Source organism: Quercus robur, chromosome 8, assembly GCF_932294415.1.
Source record: "Quercus robur chromosome 8, dhQueRobu3.1, whole genome shotgun sequence".
Lineage (NCBI taxonomy): Eukaryota > Viridiplantae > Streptophyta > Magnoliopsida > Fagales > Fagaceae > Quercus > Quercus robur.
Window position 1 is genome coordinate 58594328 of NC_065541.1, and position 18367 is coordinate 58612694.

At 34.0% G+C, this 18367-nt stretch overlaps 2 protein-coding genes and 1 long non-coding RNA gene across 4 annotated transcripts in view; 1 reads left to right on the plus strand and 2 right to left on the minus strand.

Annotated features, from left to right (window-relative positions):
• Positions 1-18367, minus strand: part of LOC126697288 (tetraspanin-6) — a 121686-nt gene that overhangs the window by 7775 nt on the left and 95544 nt on the right. The window lies entirely within an intron of this gene.
• On the minus strand, positions 519-7854 carry LOC126697285 (MLO-like protein 6). The gene is made up of 15 exons (XM_050394209.1): positions 7557-7854; positions 7114-7171; positions 6749-6987; positions 6230-6346; positions 5896-5956; positions 4122-4210; positions 3608-3682; positions 3329-3423; positions 3181-3230; positions 2903-2943; positions 2354-2527; positions 2207-2242; positions 1680-1747; positions 1473-1533; positions 519-1264 (listed from the first exon to the last, which is right to left on the minus strand). The coding sequence occupies exons 1-15, from the start codon at positions 7677-7679 to the stop codon at positions 863-865; spliced, it is 1689 nt and encodes a 562-aa protein (XP_050250166.1). The 5' UTR covers positions 7680-7854; the 3' UTR covers positions 519-862.
• LOC126697289 (uncharacterized) overlaps positions 958-18367 on the plus strand; it is a 70215-nt gene continuing 52805 nt past the window's right edge. Inside the window, exon 1 of the long non-coding RNA XR_007646176.1 lies at positions 958-1096. This is a non-coding gene — a long non-coding RNA (uncharacterized LOC126697289). The remainder of the gene's footprint in view (positions 1097-18367) is intronic.

Below are 18367 nucleotides of genomic sequence, written 5' to 3' on the forward strand. Positions count from 1 at the left end.
CAATGGGGTCATCAAGACTGGGGAAAGCATTAATCATGCTATCAAATGGGATGTGAAGGCTAGGATTGGTTAATTCAGGAACTTTAAATACTCCTTTACAGATCAAAATTCTTTGTAACTTGTGGGGCATTCCTTGTTCAGTGTTCAAAGTGTAGGTGGAACAGGTTTAGTTAGATGCTGGTCTTGGTTTTAGCCTTTCTGTTGGCTTGTATTTTTGCTATAGTATGTAGCTGTGCTCCTGCAGTTTTTGCAGCTATTCCTATTTACTGCTTGTAGTATAGATTGTTAAGGTTAATAAAGTTTCTGCTCATTCATCGAAAAAGAAAACTATTGCAGGCCAAAACACACTGATATGTATTATTGGGCAGGCAAAAAAAGAACTTGTGTAGAACTGCCCTGCTAGTTACATGGATCTTGGCAATGGCAAATTATTCAAAGAGGCCTGATATGGAGGCTACAATACTTGTTTCATTGCTGTTCATGTACAACTTATAAAGGATCACCATCAAACTAATATGTACTCACACATTTGCACACTCACACTAAAAATTTTCTGTTTTATCTTGAGGAAAGAAAAAATATATATAATTTATGGCAAATAAACAAAAAAAAAAAAAAAAAAAAATTCTTCTCTCTCTCTTTTTTGGTTTTTTGTTTTTTTTTTTTCACTTGTAAAAAGAAAAGTATTATTCACGATGCCTCAAGCCCTCGAAAAAGAAAAAAACTGTCAATCCTAATTACAAATGCTTGAATCATCCTTGCCACTATTGGTGCACAAGTGCCAACCATCTGTCATGTACAAAAAATGTACACTGGTATAAGTATGTAACAGTCTCCTATGATCCAATCGCCATTGGCTTATTCATTTGCTAAAGGAGAAATCCGACGAAACAATGTTGATTTCATGTTGAGTACGAATGGGTCCTGGAGCTGGAGGCAATTGCATTGAGCTAGGATCTTGAATTGCCTCCAGCTCCAGGACTATGTTACTTGGGGATGGCACATCTTCTATGTCCGAATGATCATTTTCAACATTAAACCTTGTTGGAGATGCATGCGTGCTATCAAGGCTGCTATGGTGATAGTTGTGCAAGAGGTTTACCGGGGACATGCCGTGTGTTGGAGTTGCTGGCCTACTTGAAAAGGGTGTAGTACTCTCAGAATGATGGCTATGCTTAATGTTCTTTTTGGCTGTGCGATGCCAATTTTTCAATGCTGTTGCCACTTTATCATTAAAAATGGTGGGTTTCATGGTAGATCCCATCTGTAAAATCATTCCCAAAAAAACAATTGGTTATAAATTGATGGTAATCATCACCAATTCACAATGGTCCTCTTTTACTATGGTATTATAGTTTAGAGTAAACTAAATTTATTCTTAGTTCTGTACCTTTTTCAAGCTACAAGACCTATAGGTGTAATAGTACTATATATATCAAGAAGTTAGAAAAAGATATGCTACCATTTCTCACCTGAGTCACCAAAGCATAGAGAGGCAAAGTCACATAACTGCATAGAAATTGTATGACGACCCTGAAGAAAATGCCAGTGTTGTTAAGATTAACAATTCTTAAATTTAATGATAATCAATAATCACTAGTCCTTAATCATCTATATAAATCTGAACAAAGACACCAGCATACAGAATTCTATACATGGGTATTTGTGATGAAACTCACCCCATTGAGATTCTGACGACGAGATCTGCAGTGCGCCTATGGAAGCAATTCCTTAAGCCAAACTCATACTGAAAGAGATGAAAACATATAATAGGAAAGTTAGAAAATGCTCTCAGCATATGGTTCTCTTGTAGCAATATTCTATATCCTAAAAATGGATTAAAAGAACAGAATCATGTTGCCCCACGTTAGACAAGAAACAAAGTGACATATTAATTAAGAATTAAACATGCTAAATACAGCAGGTATGATTAAGTTGCCTTGTTAATTTTTATTTGTATAGTTAGCTCATGACTCAAAGAGCATGATTTCAGATAGAATAGAATAAGGATCCCTAAGGCTATGATTGTTGTTATTGTTACAGTTCAATTCATCAAAAAAAAAAAGTTAATTAATATTGTCATCATTTAAGCACCAGACATATGATTTTTAGCAATGAAAATGTCACAAAGGACTTCTATAGCAGTGCAGACATCATTAAGTACTTAGTAAATGATAAAATAGTTGAGCAGAAATGAAATGCTTACCGTACTCCAAGCAAAGAAGGCCAATTGAAATGCATTCTGCCATTAAAAGTCATCACATAGAGAGGCCAAAAGCAAAAGAGGTTAATGTTAGAATCCTCATATATTGATTGACATACTAGTAATTTTCTTGATGTAAGTGAAAGATACCTGAAAAAGAACCAAGTGAATGAGAAAGAGGATGAACTTGGGGCGTCCAAACCAGAAGAGGTCATCACCTAGCTGCACCACAGGTGCACCTCTAATCACAGCACCTCTATCTTGAATGCTTAGCCCCATTTTTGTAATTATGACTAGTAGCTTTGTCCCCACCAAGAGTATTACCTATAAAATTCACAAAAAAAAAAAAAAAAAAACACATTATCTTCCATTTATTACTCCCTCCGTCCCACTTTGTTTGTTCTCTATTCCATTTTGGGATGTCCCAAAATATTGTCCTGTTTCTAAAAATAAAAATCATTAATTTACTTATATTCCTATTATACCCCTATTAATTTACTAATTCAATTTTTTGATAAATTTATTTAAGGGTAGTTTAGAAAACTTACACATTTTTAAAAGGTAGACAAGACAATAAATGATGTTTCCTTAAAAAGTTTGACTTTTCAAACAGGACAAACAAAATGGGACGGAGGGAGTATGCAACAACCCAAAATTAGAATGAGTTCAAGGTTTTTTTTTTTTTTCCTGGTTGCTTACAATTAATGGGAGAAATGGTAGCCATAAATAAGAATTCAATCCTGTCCAAATATAGAAAGAAACATTTATTAGTCAATAATTACTAAGACAATCCATACCAAATTTGGTTTCAGAAATGAGAATTGACACAAAATAATGGGCCCTGGCTGTATTCTAGTAAAAAACGAAAGTCATACACTGTGCTTCAAGTTCAAATTAGACTAGGCCCATATTCTAAATTGAGAATTCTGCCCAAATTTGTCAATAGTTTAATGTCCAAGAAGTAGCGTTTAGCTTACCATATGTGTTGGACACTAGGAATAACACAGCAAAGAACCATACGATTGGACTGCACATGAGAATTAAGGTTAGGAATTAGGATTATTCTAAGATAATTGAAAATCAATCAAAGAAAGAAATCAAATTCTAAAATGTTGGAGCACCAACCTGATCCCCACCACAACTATGAAATCCTCTTCAAGTGATCTGCTAATATATTTTTGGAAATCGAATTTTGTTTCACTTTCGGGTGGCAAATGTGCCTGAAAATCACATTATGTAACATTGGAGTTCCAGTTATAAACATGAATTTATATATATATATATATAATTTATATCTCTTTCTTAGGAGATGACATATACACCTGAAACAAGATATAATTTTTCTTTTCTCATTAAAGTGTATAAAATCTTGAATATTTTGTTACTCCATATATAAAAACTTACCATGATAAATCCATGTCTCAGTGTAAGGTAATCGACCTTGGTAACTGAGGTAAGGAATTGTCGAAAGAAACACACCTGATGAAAGGAGGAGAAAGAGCAACTTTAAAATTTGTACCACAGTTAAGTCTTATGCCTTTAATTTTCCAAAAAAAAAAAAGAAAAAAAAAAAACACCAAAATTTCAGTATATAGAAAAGTAGTTGGAAGTCTTAATCGTACTTAAAACCATGCACTTTCTGAAATTATTGTTTTATTAATTGCATTCTCAGGCTTTTTACTTCCCCAAAATATTTTTCAAAAAACTCCCTCAAAAAAAAAAAAAAAATATATATATATATATATATATTTCAAAAAATATTTGACTACCTCCCGGGTTCCATGCAAATATATCATGCACATGCAGAGTAATTAGTTTAAATAATAAATCAATAAAAATCTTTTTAAGTACTTAATAAATTCACATAAATCGGGTAAGGATGTTGTAATTTCAATTGGAAACTTAATTCCTAACTTACAATCCAAAGCAAAATTGGTGACTTGCTCCAAAAGTTCAAATGTCTTCGTCCGAATGATGTATCCCTTGCAAACCTAAACCTCTCTGGATCTGCATCACATAAATCATTGTATGTATATATGTCACACCCATCAAGTGCATAATTTTTATTAACATAACTATCAAAAAAAAAAAAAAAACCTTTCATTTTATTTTAACTTAAATTGGCATCAGCAAACCTCAACTTGACATTGCACGGGCAATATAATAAATGTACTAATTAACAGAAGCTTAACTAGCCACCCAATCAGCAAAAATAGGTAAAATAAATAAAACATTAATATTGCTATCATAGCTAAAAACAGCATGAGAAATGTTAGACACATTAATTTTCATAATTTTTTTCTTGATTGTTAAAGTGATAAATTGTAATGAGAGTAACATCTCTTTTATATAAATCTTTTAGTTATACCATTTTTATTATTATTAGTATCAACCAGTCATACCATTTTTATTATTACTAGTATCAACCATAAGTTCATAACAAATCACCTTATCAATTAAAAAAGGAAAAAGAAAAAAGATTATAAAAATTATTGTACAACTATTCTCTTTTTGACAAGTAAATATAAAATAATCCGTTGTTTTATATTAAAAAACAAGGATGTGATGACTTTGTGAGCCACTTTTGTCAATTATTTTTTTGGTGTTTGACGAGAGAGAGAGAGAGAGAGAGAGAGAGAGAGAGAGAGAGAGAGAGAGAGAGAGAGAACTCTTACCAAGTCCATAAACAGACAAATTAACTAATTTGACTTACTTGAAATGGGTACAATTTTTAAACGACAACGTGCATGCATTTTTGACTTAAACTTTAGGCAAACTCGGTCCTCCCGGATATCTTTTATTTGTCTACGAACTAATTGTTTGTTTTTAGTTTTTATTAGGGGTGTGCAGAAAACCCACCGACCCGTCAAATCCGACCCAATCCAACCCGACCTGTCGGGTTGGGTCAGTTTTTAAGGTTTGGTGGGTTGGGTTGGGTTACAAAAAAAATTTTTATGGCGGGTTGGGTTGGGTTTGGGTTATAAAATTACAAACCCGCCAAACTCAACCCGACCCACCCATATTTAAAATATATTTTTATATTAATAATTTTTTTTAAATCAATTGTAGGACACTTTTATATATATATATATATATATAAATATATATTATATATTTAATAATTAAAAAAAACAGTTATGGAGCAGCATTTCCTTAGTTTTTCCTACTAATACTAATTATATATATATATATAATATATTATATAATTAATAAATTTTTTTAAATAGCCAGTTCTTCCTATCCTATATAAAAGCCAATTAGTTCACACAAATCCTAATAAATTACTATTGTTGTTTAGTCATTAATGTTGTTTGCCTTTAAGGAGTTACATTGATACTAATCTTTAGGTTTTTTTAATATTTTAATATTTTTTTTTCTACTCAATTTAATAATAATAAAAAAAAATTTCAAACCCATGGGTTCAACCCGACCCATGTGGGTTGGGTTGGAGTTATGTGATGGGTTGGGTTGGGTTGGGTTTTTTTTGACCCACCATGATGGGTTGGGTCAAAAAATCCCCTCAACCTGACCCAACCCGACCCATGTACACCCCTAGTTTTTATTAGCTAAGGCATCGCAGTGGTGTATAGTAGCCTTGAAACTACTACGTGTATTCCCACATAAAATAATGAGAAACAAAACTTGATTGGTTAGCTATATTCACCCGTCTGAAAGTAGTACGTGAGGCATACCGTTATAGTATTGGTATTCAAGTGTCTTTGTTTCGTCCTCCCAAACCTTCCATTTTCTCATCTGCAATCCATTCCAAACAAGAATTTAATTAGTAATCATTCGAATTTCAAAGTAATTATCAAAACACATGCTGTGTGGGGTTCACTAATAATTATCTTATGCTGACATATACAGAATATATATATATATATATATATATAATAAACACATTTGTGAGAGAGATTATTATGTACAAGATATCTTCTGGGCTCACATACTGTCAGATATGGTGCATAAGATAATTGAGAGAGAGAGAGAGGTGTTGCAATTGTGTATGGTAAATTAATTAAGTACCTTAGTTCTGCCCAAAGCCAAGGTGGTGATGCAGTAGAGCACATGAACAACAGCTAACACAAAAATGAATACGTGGAGCTCGTGAATCCCATATGCAGATACCAAGGCCACTTTACCCTGCCAAAATGTCAAACATAAAAATTACAGAAAATAGAAATATCACAAATTTTATAGATTGATGTGTTATAAATTACAAATTATAGTTCAAATATTATTTATTTATTTATTATGTTGTTAAAGAGGCACAAATTACATTGATTAATTACCATTTGCCATTTTAGTTTTCAAAGCTGAAGTCAAGCTTCTACAGCCAATTCATCATAATTTATTTGTTCCATTCCAAGTCTTCAACAACCTCTAGGTCCTCTATCCCAATAATAAAAGACTATTCATTGGTGGTACCACAATACTAAATTCATTTACATTAAGTAGCTATAGTAGCTATGCCAGAATACCAATATATTTGGAAACAAAAAATAAAAAGAGAGACAAAAGAAATCATTCCTGAGTTAGCTTTACCTTTGTTGTGCATTTGTCAATTACTTTTGCAGCTAACATTCTTCGTGAACCGAAATCAAAATCCAAAATTTGTAGTAGTTTCCGTCCTTCGTTCTGGGAATTTGAGTATGCGCTACTACTCTTGTCACCCTTTTTACAAGGGTGCCAAGTGGCTCCAACACTCTTGGGTATACATATATTAGTAATGGGTGTTTGAAGCACTATTAGGAGCAAGGATATGAATCCCATTATCATAAGCTCTGGAGGGAAAAAAAAAGGGTTAGGCTTTGGACAGACTTAACTTCTTCTTTTTTAAGACATGTTTGAGATTAGATAAACTGAGTATTAATTGTAATAATATATAAATGATTATGGTTTGTCAGTACCTCCTTTGATCTTTTCAAGGGCTTCATAGAGAGCTCTTTTGTGTTTGTTTTTTAGCCACTACAAGGAAATGAAAGAATCTCAGTCATCATCAAGAAGAAAATACAAACAATATAGGAACAACAAAAATAGTAGGTTGGACATCACAAACAACTTCTTTGTTTCTCTCAAGCATCAGAGAGCAAAATTCAAGAAGATTTGATACAAAAAATGATAGTTGTGTATATAGGTCTGACCCCAAACTTTAATTTTGAAGTTCATTGCATGAATAACGTGAGCTATATATAGATAGATCTCTATTTAAGCCAACCGATCGACTGGCAAACTTAAAGATTAATGTTTAGAAATCATGAATAGCTATATATCTACCACCTTAAAAACTATACTATATAAGATAACTATTAAAACTTTTTGGTGGGACATTAAGATAAACAGGTAACCTTACCTTTCCAATGATATGAATAATATGTTCAACAAAGATAGAAATAAGAACCAACACGAAGCACACCACCGCAACAGCCCATGTTGGCGTTTCCTCTAGTGTACGTTCATACTCTCCTACGGCCATCACAGTGCCCTAGCCCTCGATCGAAGCAAAACTCTAAGAAAGTTTACAATAAATAAATGGAAGAGATTGCTGCAGGGATGAAGATATGGATAACTCTTTACAAGTTGTTCACAGCAAAGATTTAATGATTGCAGCTTGCAGTTTCTATACGTATGTTATATTAATGCTGGATGTATATGTGTGCAGAGAGAGTGTTTGTTGTTTATATAGGGAAGAAAGTCTAAGGTTACAGAAGAGACCGAGAGGGTAAGACAAGGAATAGAAGACTTTGACATTTTCAAAGATTGGACGTTTGGAGAGAGAACCAAGATTTATAGGTGTGCAGTGACGGTGCCACCTTATTGTCAGGTTGGTCCTCGTCAGGGTGGTCCAGAACCACCTTGATCTTGAAAAAAAATTATATATAATAATTTAAAATTTTATATTTATTTACTCTTAAAATGTTTTTTTGAGACCACTTGAATTTTTTTATGTCAATGAAATTAAATTTTGGTCTATAATTTGAGCAATTTAACAATATATTGGAGTCTTTCAAACAAAAAGGAAAAACTCAAAAAAAAAAAATTTATAATAAAACTACTACAGGCCGGGCAGTGGCTTAATTCCTTCGACTAAGCACACTGCCCAATACAGCACAATTTTCAACATTTTATTATTTTTTATTATAGTATTATTTTTCTTCATTAGACATATATTACTTACTTTTCATTTTTAATTATTTTTTCTTGTTTATTCTTAACCACACACGTCTTCTGTCTCTTCGATTTTTACACTTCATACTTTTAAATTTTATCATATCTTCATTTACACTTTTACATCTATGTTTTGCCTTCCTCCTTATTCGTAACTTTTGTGTCTTCTAACAGTACCAGTGCGGCAGTGCCTCTTCTCAAGTTTTGAGTCTTAAATTTCTCAATACGATTTTTTTTTTTTAGCTGTACATGTACCTTTGTTCATTTCTTTTCTTTTCATTTTTTTCCATTTTGAGGTTTTTTGATTTATAGAATGCAAATTTGTTTTGGTTTTAAGAACAATTTTTTTTTTTTTTGAGCACAAACTTCATGCCAGCCGAATCTTGAATTTCCGTCAGTATTTACCGAAACACCCGAAATAGACCAGAATAACCCGAAATTTTTTCCAAAGTGGAATAAGGTGGGTTACTGTTCCGGTTTGTTTACTGGCACAATATTTTCCAGCCGTTACTGTCGGAACGGAATGAAATTAATAATATTGAATCAAACCTAATTACCTAAAGGCTAAAAAGAAATAAGATTGTGTAATTTATACTTTCTAAGGATTACCCTGAACAAAATTTCTGGAGTCGCCAATTGTATGTATGTAAAGTGAGTGTTTGTTGGTTGTATAGTGAAGAAAGTCTAAGGTTACAGAAGAGACCGAGAGGGTAAGACAAGGAATAGAAGACTTTGACATTTTCAAAGATCAGACGTTTGGGGAGAGAACCACTAGTATCAAAAAGTTTATCTATTAACAGAAGAATTAAAAGAAACTTTTCTCCTATATTAATTGTTTGGTGGATAAAGAAAAGAGAGTGAGAGAAAAAGTTAGAAAATACCACTAAATTAACTTTCTTTTATTTTACTTTAAGTGTGGGTTTATATTATTCCTCCTAAGAGATGATGTAATAAAACATTTACTTTTAATATTCTCTTTATCTATGATTCATACTTTACTCAATAAGCGGGATTTAAAAATGGTAATCGACTTTGAATTTAAGAACCCCAAAGAATGGGTTGAGTGGTTTCTAAATCTTAAGGTCTCATGATCTCGTTTCTCGTGAGATCAGAAAGGTTTTATGTTTGAAACTTCTAGCCAATAGCTTTAGACAATTTTTAAGAGATTCTAAATAATCTGGTACTTGAAGAATGCTGTAGACATATAGGTAAGTTGAACCAATTTAAAATCTTATTCATGCTCTTTGTTACCTCTTTTCTCATAATACTCTCTAACGCGGAAGTAAAAGTGGGAGAACTAAAAAAAAATGTACGTTGACAAATAATCTTATTTGACTGATTTACTCCTATTTTAATAATTTAATTGATTTTTAAAGAGTAATAATTCATTGTAACACTTTTCCCCTCTCATTTTTCTTGTGTTCCTAACTAAATAAATATTTTTATTTATTGTGGTAGCAAAAACTTTAGAACTTTTTTTTTTTTTTTTTTTTTTTTTTTTTTTGTGGACAAGAAAATTTGTATTATAGCAAACAAAAGATTGAAACATGCACACAAAACAACAAAGTTTAACGTGAATCAACCAATTCTATGTCTATATATACAAGAGCAACACCAACACCAAATGTACATTGTCTCTTTCTCCTTTTGTCTCTACCATAGTGCTGTGAATTGTGATATAAATTTATTTTATTTTGTATCCTTTTCTTTTTATTTCTACTGTGGGGCCCAAGAATTTGTGGTCCTGACCCATTTTTACATTAAGGCCCAAGGCCCGAGCCGAGGAGGGGTATAGCTGAGGACGAGTAATAAAAATCTAAGTAGCCTTGAGACATAGCCGAGGATAATTCTGTCCTCGCCATATCCGAAGCCCCCCTGAAAGAAAGGGCAAGAACGGTATAGGAACAGTTTTGGAAAAAATCTAAAATATCTATGTCAATAGAGAAGGGGACGCTGGATAGTATAACGACCAAGGACAAAGGGAAAGCTGCCATTACAACCATTGAATACTCTGCATCTGACAGAGCCATGCTCTTCAGTTTTTACAACCACCCCCAACCACTTTGGGTATGGGCTGATGGGACAAATATCAGTCCTGGAAAGTCGATCCTACACGTGAACGTAGGATAAGGGATACAGGCTAATATAAAAAGAGAAGCAAGCAATCCGGAAGAATGGTTGGGAAAAAAGGCCAAGAACCATAGCCTCCCAGACCGCCTCAAGGAGAATTACTCCTCGAGCGAACACGACCTAATTCTGTACGAACAAGACGACTAACCCTCGTCCGATGACCAAGGTCTAGCCTTTCAAACCCACGCTCTATAAGTGATATTGTTTGGGCCTTTTTACGTGCGAACCCAACATCATTTTGGGTCGTTACAAATTGAGTCCTTACAATTGGCGCCGTCTGTGGGAAAGGCTTGTGTCTTGGCACAAGCGGTGGTTGAGATGATCCCCCACATCATTTCCAACAGCCGGTTGTAGTGTCCTAGCATAAAGTTCCACTAGGGGTTATGCCTCGTAGCGTCAGTAGCGCGGATGGTTCTAGGGGCTTGGCCGAGGAGCTAATTCCCCTAAACCACGGTCCCACGCCATAACTGAGGGGTTAATTCCACCAGCTACTTAAAAATCAAGTTTTGGACAGAACCAAGGTATTGCATGGTCCTCGGACTCAAACCTATGGGGAAACTAACTATTTAAAAACTGAGTTTTGGACAGAACCAAGGTATTGCATGGTCCTCGGATTCAAACCTATGGGGAAACCAACTACTTAAAAACTGAGTTTTGGACAGAACCAAGGTATTGTATGGTCCTCGAACTCAAACCTATAGGGAAACCAACTACTTAAAAATCAAGTTTTGGACAGAACCAAGGTATTGCATGGTCCTCAGACTCAAACCTATGGGGAAACCAACTACTTAAAAATCAAGTTTGGGACAGAACCAAGGTATTGCATGGTCCTCGGACTCAAACCTATGGAAAAGTCAGCTACTTAAGGAGAATTCTAAGTCGCTCAGTCCTTGGACCAAATACCAAAAAAGGCTAAGGCTATGAAGGTCATTAGGAAGATGGCAAAACACCTTATTAATCAGCGACCCCCAGGGGCTGTTCATTTTGGGTTATATATCCTCGGATGATTACTTCCTACACGGCACCGAGCTTTCAGCCATCATCTCGTTTAAGTTTGGGGTATACAACCCATTTTCAAGTCGGTCTTATTGCACACGATAGCTCCAATAAGTTCATAATAACATTTTTTTCTTGGTAAGGGTTTCAGCTCTAAGTATTGTTTTCTCAGGTCGGCGTTATTATGCCAGGCAGCTCTAATAAGCTCATTATAATATCTTTTTCTTTTTTCTTAGTAAGGGTTTCTACCCTAAGTATCATTTGTTCAAATCGGCATTATTATGCCGGATAGTTTCAATAAACGCAGGGTAAGGTCTTTTTATTAACAGGAATTTCGGCCCTAAGCATCATTCGGAGTATAAAAAAAAAAATCATCATACAGTAGTACGTCCATTCTCGGCATAACCATTACAGGAAAGAAAGAATACATAGAATAAAACAAATGGCAACTTTTATTAATGTAAAGAAGTAGTTCAGCGTACAATGAAGGGCTTAAACAAGCCTATATAGGGAACAAATTACAAGAACTAAAAAAAAAAAAAAAAAACAACAACAACATAAATAAGAAGTCTTGCTAAATTCTGCTCTAGTAGCTACCATATTGAGAGAAGGACCTCTTTTGATGGATGAGGAGAAGAAGAGGAAGAAGGAAAAGCACCAGGATGGATCTGGTGATGGGAAAGAAGAAGAAGGGGAGGCAAAAGAAGACATCAGTGAAAGAAGAGAGGAGGAAGCAAGGATACTTAATCCCTGCCCCAGCCCTGACTCCTAACACGCTGGTGCCATATTAGCTATGCTCATAAGAGAACGGCTGGTACTGATAATGGGTGACCCCAGCTCAATCGCACCAAAAGCTTGACGCAACGAGCCCCTACTTCGGATTTTGGCTGAAGGAGGATGGGAAGCATCTTAAGTCTCTGCCAACCCTGCCCTAACCAAGCTATCTTCAGCTTCGGAGGGCCATAACGCTTCTAAGAAGGATGTGATCTTTTCATCCCCGTTTTTACTTCAAACGTGTCACACTATAAGTTTTGGCTATGCTGATAAGGAAGACTTTGAGCACAGCTTGAGGTTTGAGGCTTTAGGAAGGCTAAAGAGTCTTTACACGAAGGGAATACCCTCTCGTCTGGCTTCTTATATGGAAGGTAAACTCAGTGGCATTTAATCCGTGCAGATTTCCAAGAAGATCTGCAAATAAGGTAGCGTCTGTTCAACCCCCCAATGTCATCTATAACCGTCAGATTTGATTGGCCTCGTGGTGTAAGTCTATTAAAGATACGCCTCGTACCCTGAAACGGCAGGAGCGCCTAATGTGAAAATCTAGACGAATGTCTCGTAACCCAGCGCATTTACTAAATAGATGAAGGGACACTAACACTAATGAAGGTTAGAGCTGAACGAACTGTGATAAAGGCTAGGCATCGCCAAAACCCTCCTCTCCGACTAAAAGGTCGGACATCAGGATTTTGAGGGGCTATTGTGGGGCCCAAGAATTTGTGGTCCTGGCCCATTTTTACATTGGGGCCCAAGGCCCGAGCCGAGGAGGGGTATAGCTGAGGACGTGTAATAAAAATCTAAGTAGCTTTGAGACATAGCCAAGGATAATTCTGTCCTCGGCATATCCGAGGCCCCCCTGAAAGAAAGGGCAAGAACGGTATAGGAACAGTTTTGGAAAAAATCTAAAATATCTATGTCAATAGAGAAGGGGACGCTGGATAGTATAACGACCAAGGACAAAGGGAAAGCTGCCATTACAGCCATTGAATATTCTGCATCTGACAGAGCCATGCTCTTCAGTTTTTACAACCACCCTCAACCACTTTGGGTATGGGCTGATGGGACAAGTATCAGTCCTGGAAAGTCGATCCTACACGTGGACGTAGGATAAGGGATACAGGCTAATATAAAAGGAGAAGCAAGCAATCCGGAAGAGTGGCTGGGAAAAAAGGCTAAGAACCAGAGCCTCCCAGACCGCCTTAAGGAGAATTACTCCTCGAGCGAACACGGCCTAATTCTATACGAACAAGGCCTAGCCTTTCAAACCCACGCTCTATAAGTGATATTGTTTGGGCCTTTTTACATGCGAACCCAACATCATTTTGGGTCGTTACAAATTGAGTCCTTACATCTACCTTGAACTTTTTTATTCTACCTTCCAATTAATAAAAAAAAGTAAAGAATTGTGAGTCTCACTCAAACATTGACTAAGGTAAATGGGTAATTCACATGCACCCCCAAAATAAAAGAAGAAAAAATAAATCTGAGTAAGTAGTTTGGATCTTGAAATGATTCTATCTATTTGCTTTTAAAATTAACAAACGTGATTTTACAAAGATTTGATTTTGACAGATATATAATACGTCATATGTTATACATATTCTATTAGATTTTAATTGTATTTCAATTTTTTCAAATGTGTCATTCTAATTATTCTATTATTTCATACCAAATGTCTCTATATTTTAAATATCCTCTAATTTCATGTCAAGTGTCCTTCCAATTATATTTTAGTTTTGTATCAATTACTTTTACATGCAAATTCGTATATTAGAAAAAAAAAAAGAAAAGATTATGCTAATATATATAATGTACGTTTGTGGGTTCTAATTAGTTCAACTGATAAAATCTTTTACTGTTGAATAAGAGATTTAAGATTTTTCTCAAAAGCCAATTAGTATTTTAGTTTGATGATAAAAGACAATAATTATAGAACAGGCTCCATAAATTGAAATACTATTGTATCTATCCAAAAAAAAAGTATAGTTATAAGCTAATTGTTATTTAATCATAATACTAACCATCAATTATGGGAATTCAAGTTAGCTCAATGGTAAATTGATAATTTTTTTTTTTTTTTTTCCTTTTAGTACTTTATGGCTGTGGTTCTCCTCCTTCTCCGGCTATCCAAAAACAATACTATTAGTTATCACTAGTGTGTAACTCTGTGCCTATGTATGAACATAATTAAGAACAATCACAATTACACGGTTCAAATTACACTTTTTTTTAGAAAATGTTTAAATTATACATAGTATTAACTTACATATTTTTTAAACCATAGATTTCTAAAATATGTAATGGTTTCTTGTTATTCATATGTGTGTGTGCGCACGCATGTGTGTGTGAGATTTAGAATTTAATTGGATTTTGACTCTTCAGTTTTTGTACCCAATAATTTACTTGCCACAAAAGTTTTAAAAATTAGATGAACATGTGATGCAAAATTGGACTCCAATTAAAATCTAATTAGATTTGAACTCTTCAATTTTTACACTCAATAATTTACTTGGCACGAAAATAAAAAATTAGATGGGACACATGGCGCATCATTGGACTCTAATTGAAATTCAATTTGAATTCTAATTTGATTTTCTCTGAACTTTAGCTTTTAATATATATATATATATATTTATATATAAATTTTGACATTTTAGTTTTTACATTCAATAATTCACTTACCACAAAAATTTTAAAAAAATTAGATGTATATATCGCGTAAAATTAAACTCCAATTGAAATCTAATTGGATTTAAACACTTCGATTTTTACACTTAATAATTTACTTGACATAAAAATTAAAAATTAGATGGAATACATGACGAACAATTTGACTCTCATTAAAATTCAATTTAGATTTTAATTTGATTTTCTCTAACTTTAGCTTGTTTTATATATATATATATATATATATATTTGATTCATTTCTTTATTATTATTATTTTTTGGAATAAAATTCTGGCTGGGAGGGAAATACAAGGGGGAGGGTGTACCCCTCTCCCCTAAATGATTTATTATTATAATTATATTATATTATATTATATTATATATACACCTTTGACCTATATATATATATATATATATTCAACTATGTCCAATTCAAAGTAAAAAAGAAAAAGAAAAAAAGAAAAAAGAAAAGAAAAGAAGATGACTCTAATCGATCCACGTAAAAAATTAAAAAATAAATAAAAATAGATTACCCTTTTTGTTTTAATAATAAAAATTGGATGACTCTAATGGAAACATTAACAAGTGGCCAAGTCGTTTTACGTACGTAATATAATAATAACTATTCGAGCTCTTCAAGGACCACGAGGAGATTTTTAAAATTCCCATTTTCTTCCAGTACTTAATACCTTACCCTTGACCGGCCGGCACTGGTTTTGTTATCTCTGAATGGTGCTTTTTCAATTTTCATGGATTAAAAATTGAGCTTGATCGTATTCTTTAATGATTAACAACGTCATTACTATTCTTTTGATAGCGATGTTATACTTATCAAGTACTCAGCCAAGTAGGGGTACACCCTCCCCCTTGTATTTCCCTCCCAGCTAGAATTTTATTCCAAAAAAAAAAGTACTCAGCTAAGAATTTTCTCAAAAAAAAAAAAAAAAAAAAAAAAAAGAAAAAAAAAAAAGGGTATTCAGCTAAGAATGCACGTCATGTGTCACATGTGGCAAAAATACTCTACTAATTAAAACTTGCAATATTATCCAATAAGATCAAACTCTTCCAAATTCAACAGATGATGTTTATATATACTAAACTTGACATTAATATTCTTCAAAAAAAAAAAAAAAAAAACTTTCACATGCATATTTGTTATTATCATATCAGTTATAAACCTATCATTTTTTTTTTTATTGGTAACAAAAAAATTTTGTCACAAGGACATTTGGTAACAAGGCTTAGGTGACAAATACGGTTTCATCACCATATGCCTTCAGCAACGAAATAAAGACATATTGTCATAAAAAGTTTTATCACTATAGCCCGCTTTTATTGTGGTGTGAATATTGTTAAGAATATTACAAATCTACTACATAAACTTACAAATATATGTGTCAATTTTTTTTTTTTTTGAGAAGAATATATGTGTCAATAATTACAACAAGAAAAAAAAAAAATCAATTTTTTATTTTTAATGGTATTGAGGTGGTACCAATCACATCTATTGTTATGTCAATATATAATATTTTTGTATTACTTTTATAGTAGTTTTAACATTTTTCAATTTGTTAAATATTAATTTATGTTGGAATATTTCATGTCAAATTTACTCTTAATCAAATTCAAATACATTGTATTTTTGCATTTTATGGATATATTGGATTGAGGGTTCAAGAACTAAAAGTGAAGTTGCTGAGAAACTGTTTTTGCTCAAGTGAAGTTGGGTTTCGATCCCGCAAGTTTGGCATATGGTGGTCATTTGAAATTCAATTGAGGAAGATTTCGCAAGAGTTTTTCTCGAGCGAAATGCTCAAACATGAGGCAAATCAATTAAGCTTTCTTTTGTTGTACCAACTTATACCCAACCTTTATATGCATCATTTCTCATGAAATTTAACACTAATTTCCACCTAAGAGTTTAGAGAAACTTAGCAAAAAATGAGCATAAAACACTTACTCATTCTCTCTACTCTCTCCCTCACACCATAGCTAAATCCTTTAGAGGAGATCAATTCATTCACACCCATCACTACCTTTGTATTATGAGGGTTGATTGAAGTTATGGAAAATCATTGGAGCACACCCATATTATGCCATGGTGTCTTGAATCCGCAATTTATCTAGTAGTTAGATTGAAGAAAGGACTCACAAAATCGGTTGCTAGCAAGAGCTCGAAAGGCTTGAGTACATAGATAACATTAGGCTTGAAGGGTTTTTTGCATATTATGTATTGCAACTATTTATTCTAATTGATCATTTTAACAGTGGTGCGAGGTTTTTATACCCTACTCTTGGGTTTTCCATTTCGATAACACATCCGATGTTATCTTGTGGGTTTTTTTATTTTATTTTATTTTAATGGGCTGCTCTATTTGCGCGCTTTATATGCTTATGAATTAATGTTTATCATGATGTTCATGCACACTTAAATTTGGTGTTAATTGTTAGATTAGTTTAAAAGTAATTAAACCGTAGTTTAATTTGGGGTTTAAATCATTATTTAGAGATAAGTAATTTCTCACAATTTACACTAGCTATTCAATTTTTTTACTCAGTTAAGCTCAGCAAGCTAAGATACCTCAAAATCTTCTCCCTTAGGCGACGCTAAGGGTTCTCCCTCTCATGTATCTACGAGCTGACTCCTTCCCTTAGATTGACTAAGGGGCTGTATTTTATTTTACCACACACCGATGGTAGATGACGTTATCAACAGCTTGGAGAACATGAAATTGACAACAGAAGAAGAGGAAGTAATAGCTATTTTGGATGAAGGTCAGAAGGAGGAAATTGAGAGTTGCGGTTTGAGCCTCTTTGGGAAATTTCTCACATGCAAACCATTCAACAAGAGACGTTGAGAAGAGCGTGGGGATTGGATGAGGGAGTGCAGATGGTGGAGGTTGGCTCAACTTGTCCCATTTCAAGTTCAAAACGGAATTTGAGATGGAAAGGATTCTTAAAAGCAGCCTATGGTCTTTTGATAATCAAGTGCTCTTGGTACAGAGGTGGAAACAAGGGATGATGACAGGGAACGTTAAGTTTGATTCAGTAGTAATATGGATTCAAATTTGGGGGGCACCTTTTGACATGGTTTCCCCAATAGTCGCAGTAGAGATAGGAAGTCAGTTAGGGCGAGTGGAGGAGGTTGAGAAACATCAGAGGCAAGATGCTTATAATCTTTTTATGTGAGTTAAGGTGGCCATTCCATTATCGAAACCGATAAGAAGGGGGGGGGGTTTGTAACAGGGTCGGATGGGAAGCGCACTTGGGTGACTTTCAAATATAAGCGCCTCCCTATGTTCTGCCATTGGTGCAATCTACTAGGGCATGACTTGAAGCATTGTGCATAGTACTTTGGTTTAACAAAGAATGGAGACACGGTGACATGCCAATATGGGGATTGGTTGAAGCCTACAGAAGGCTGCC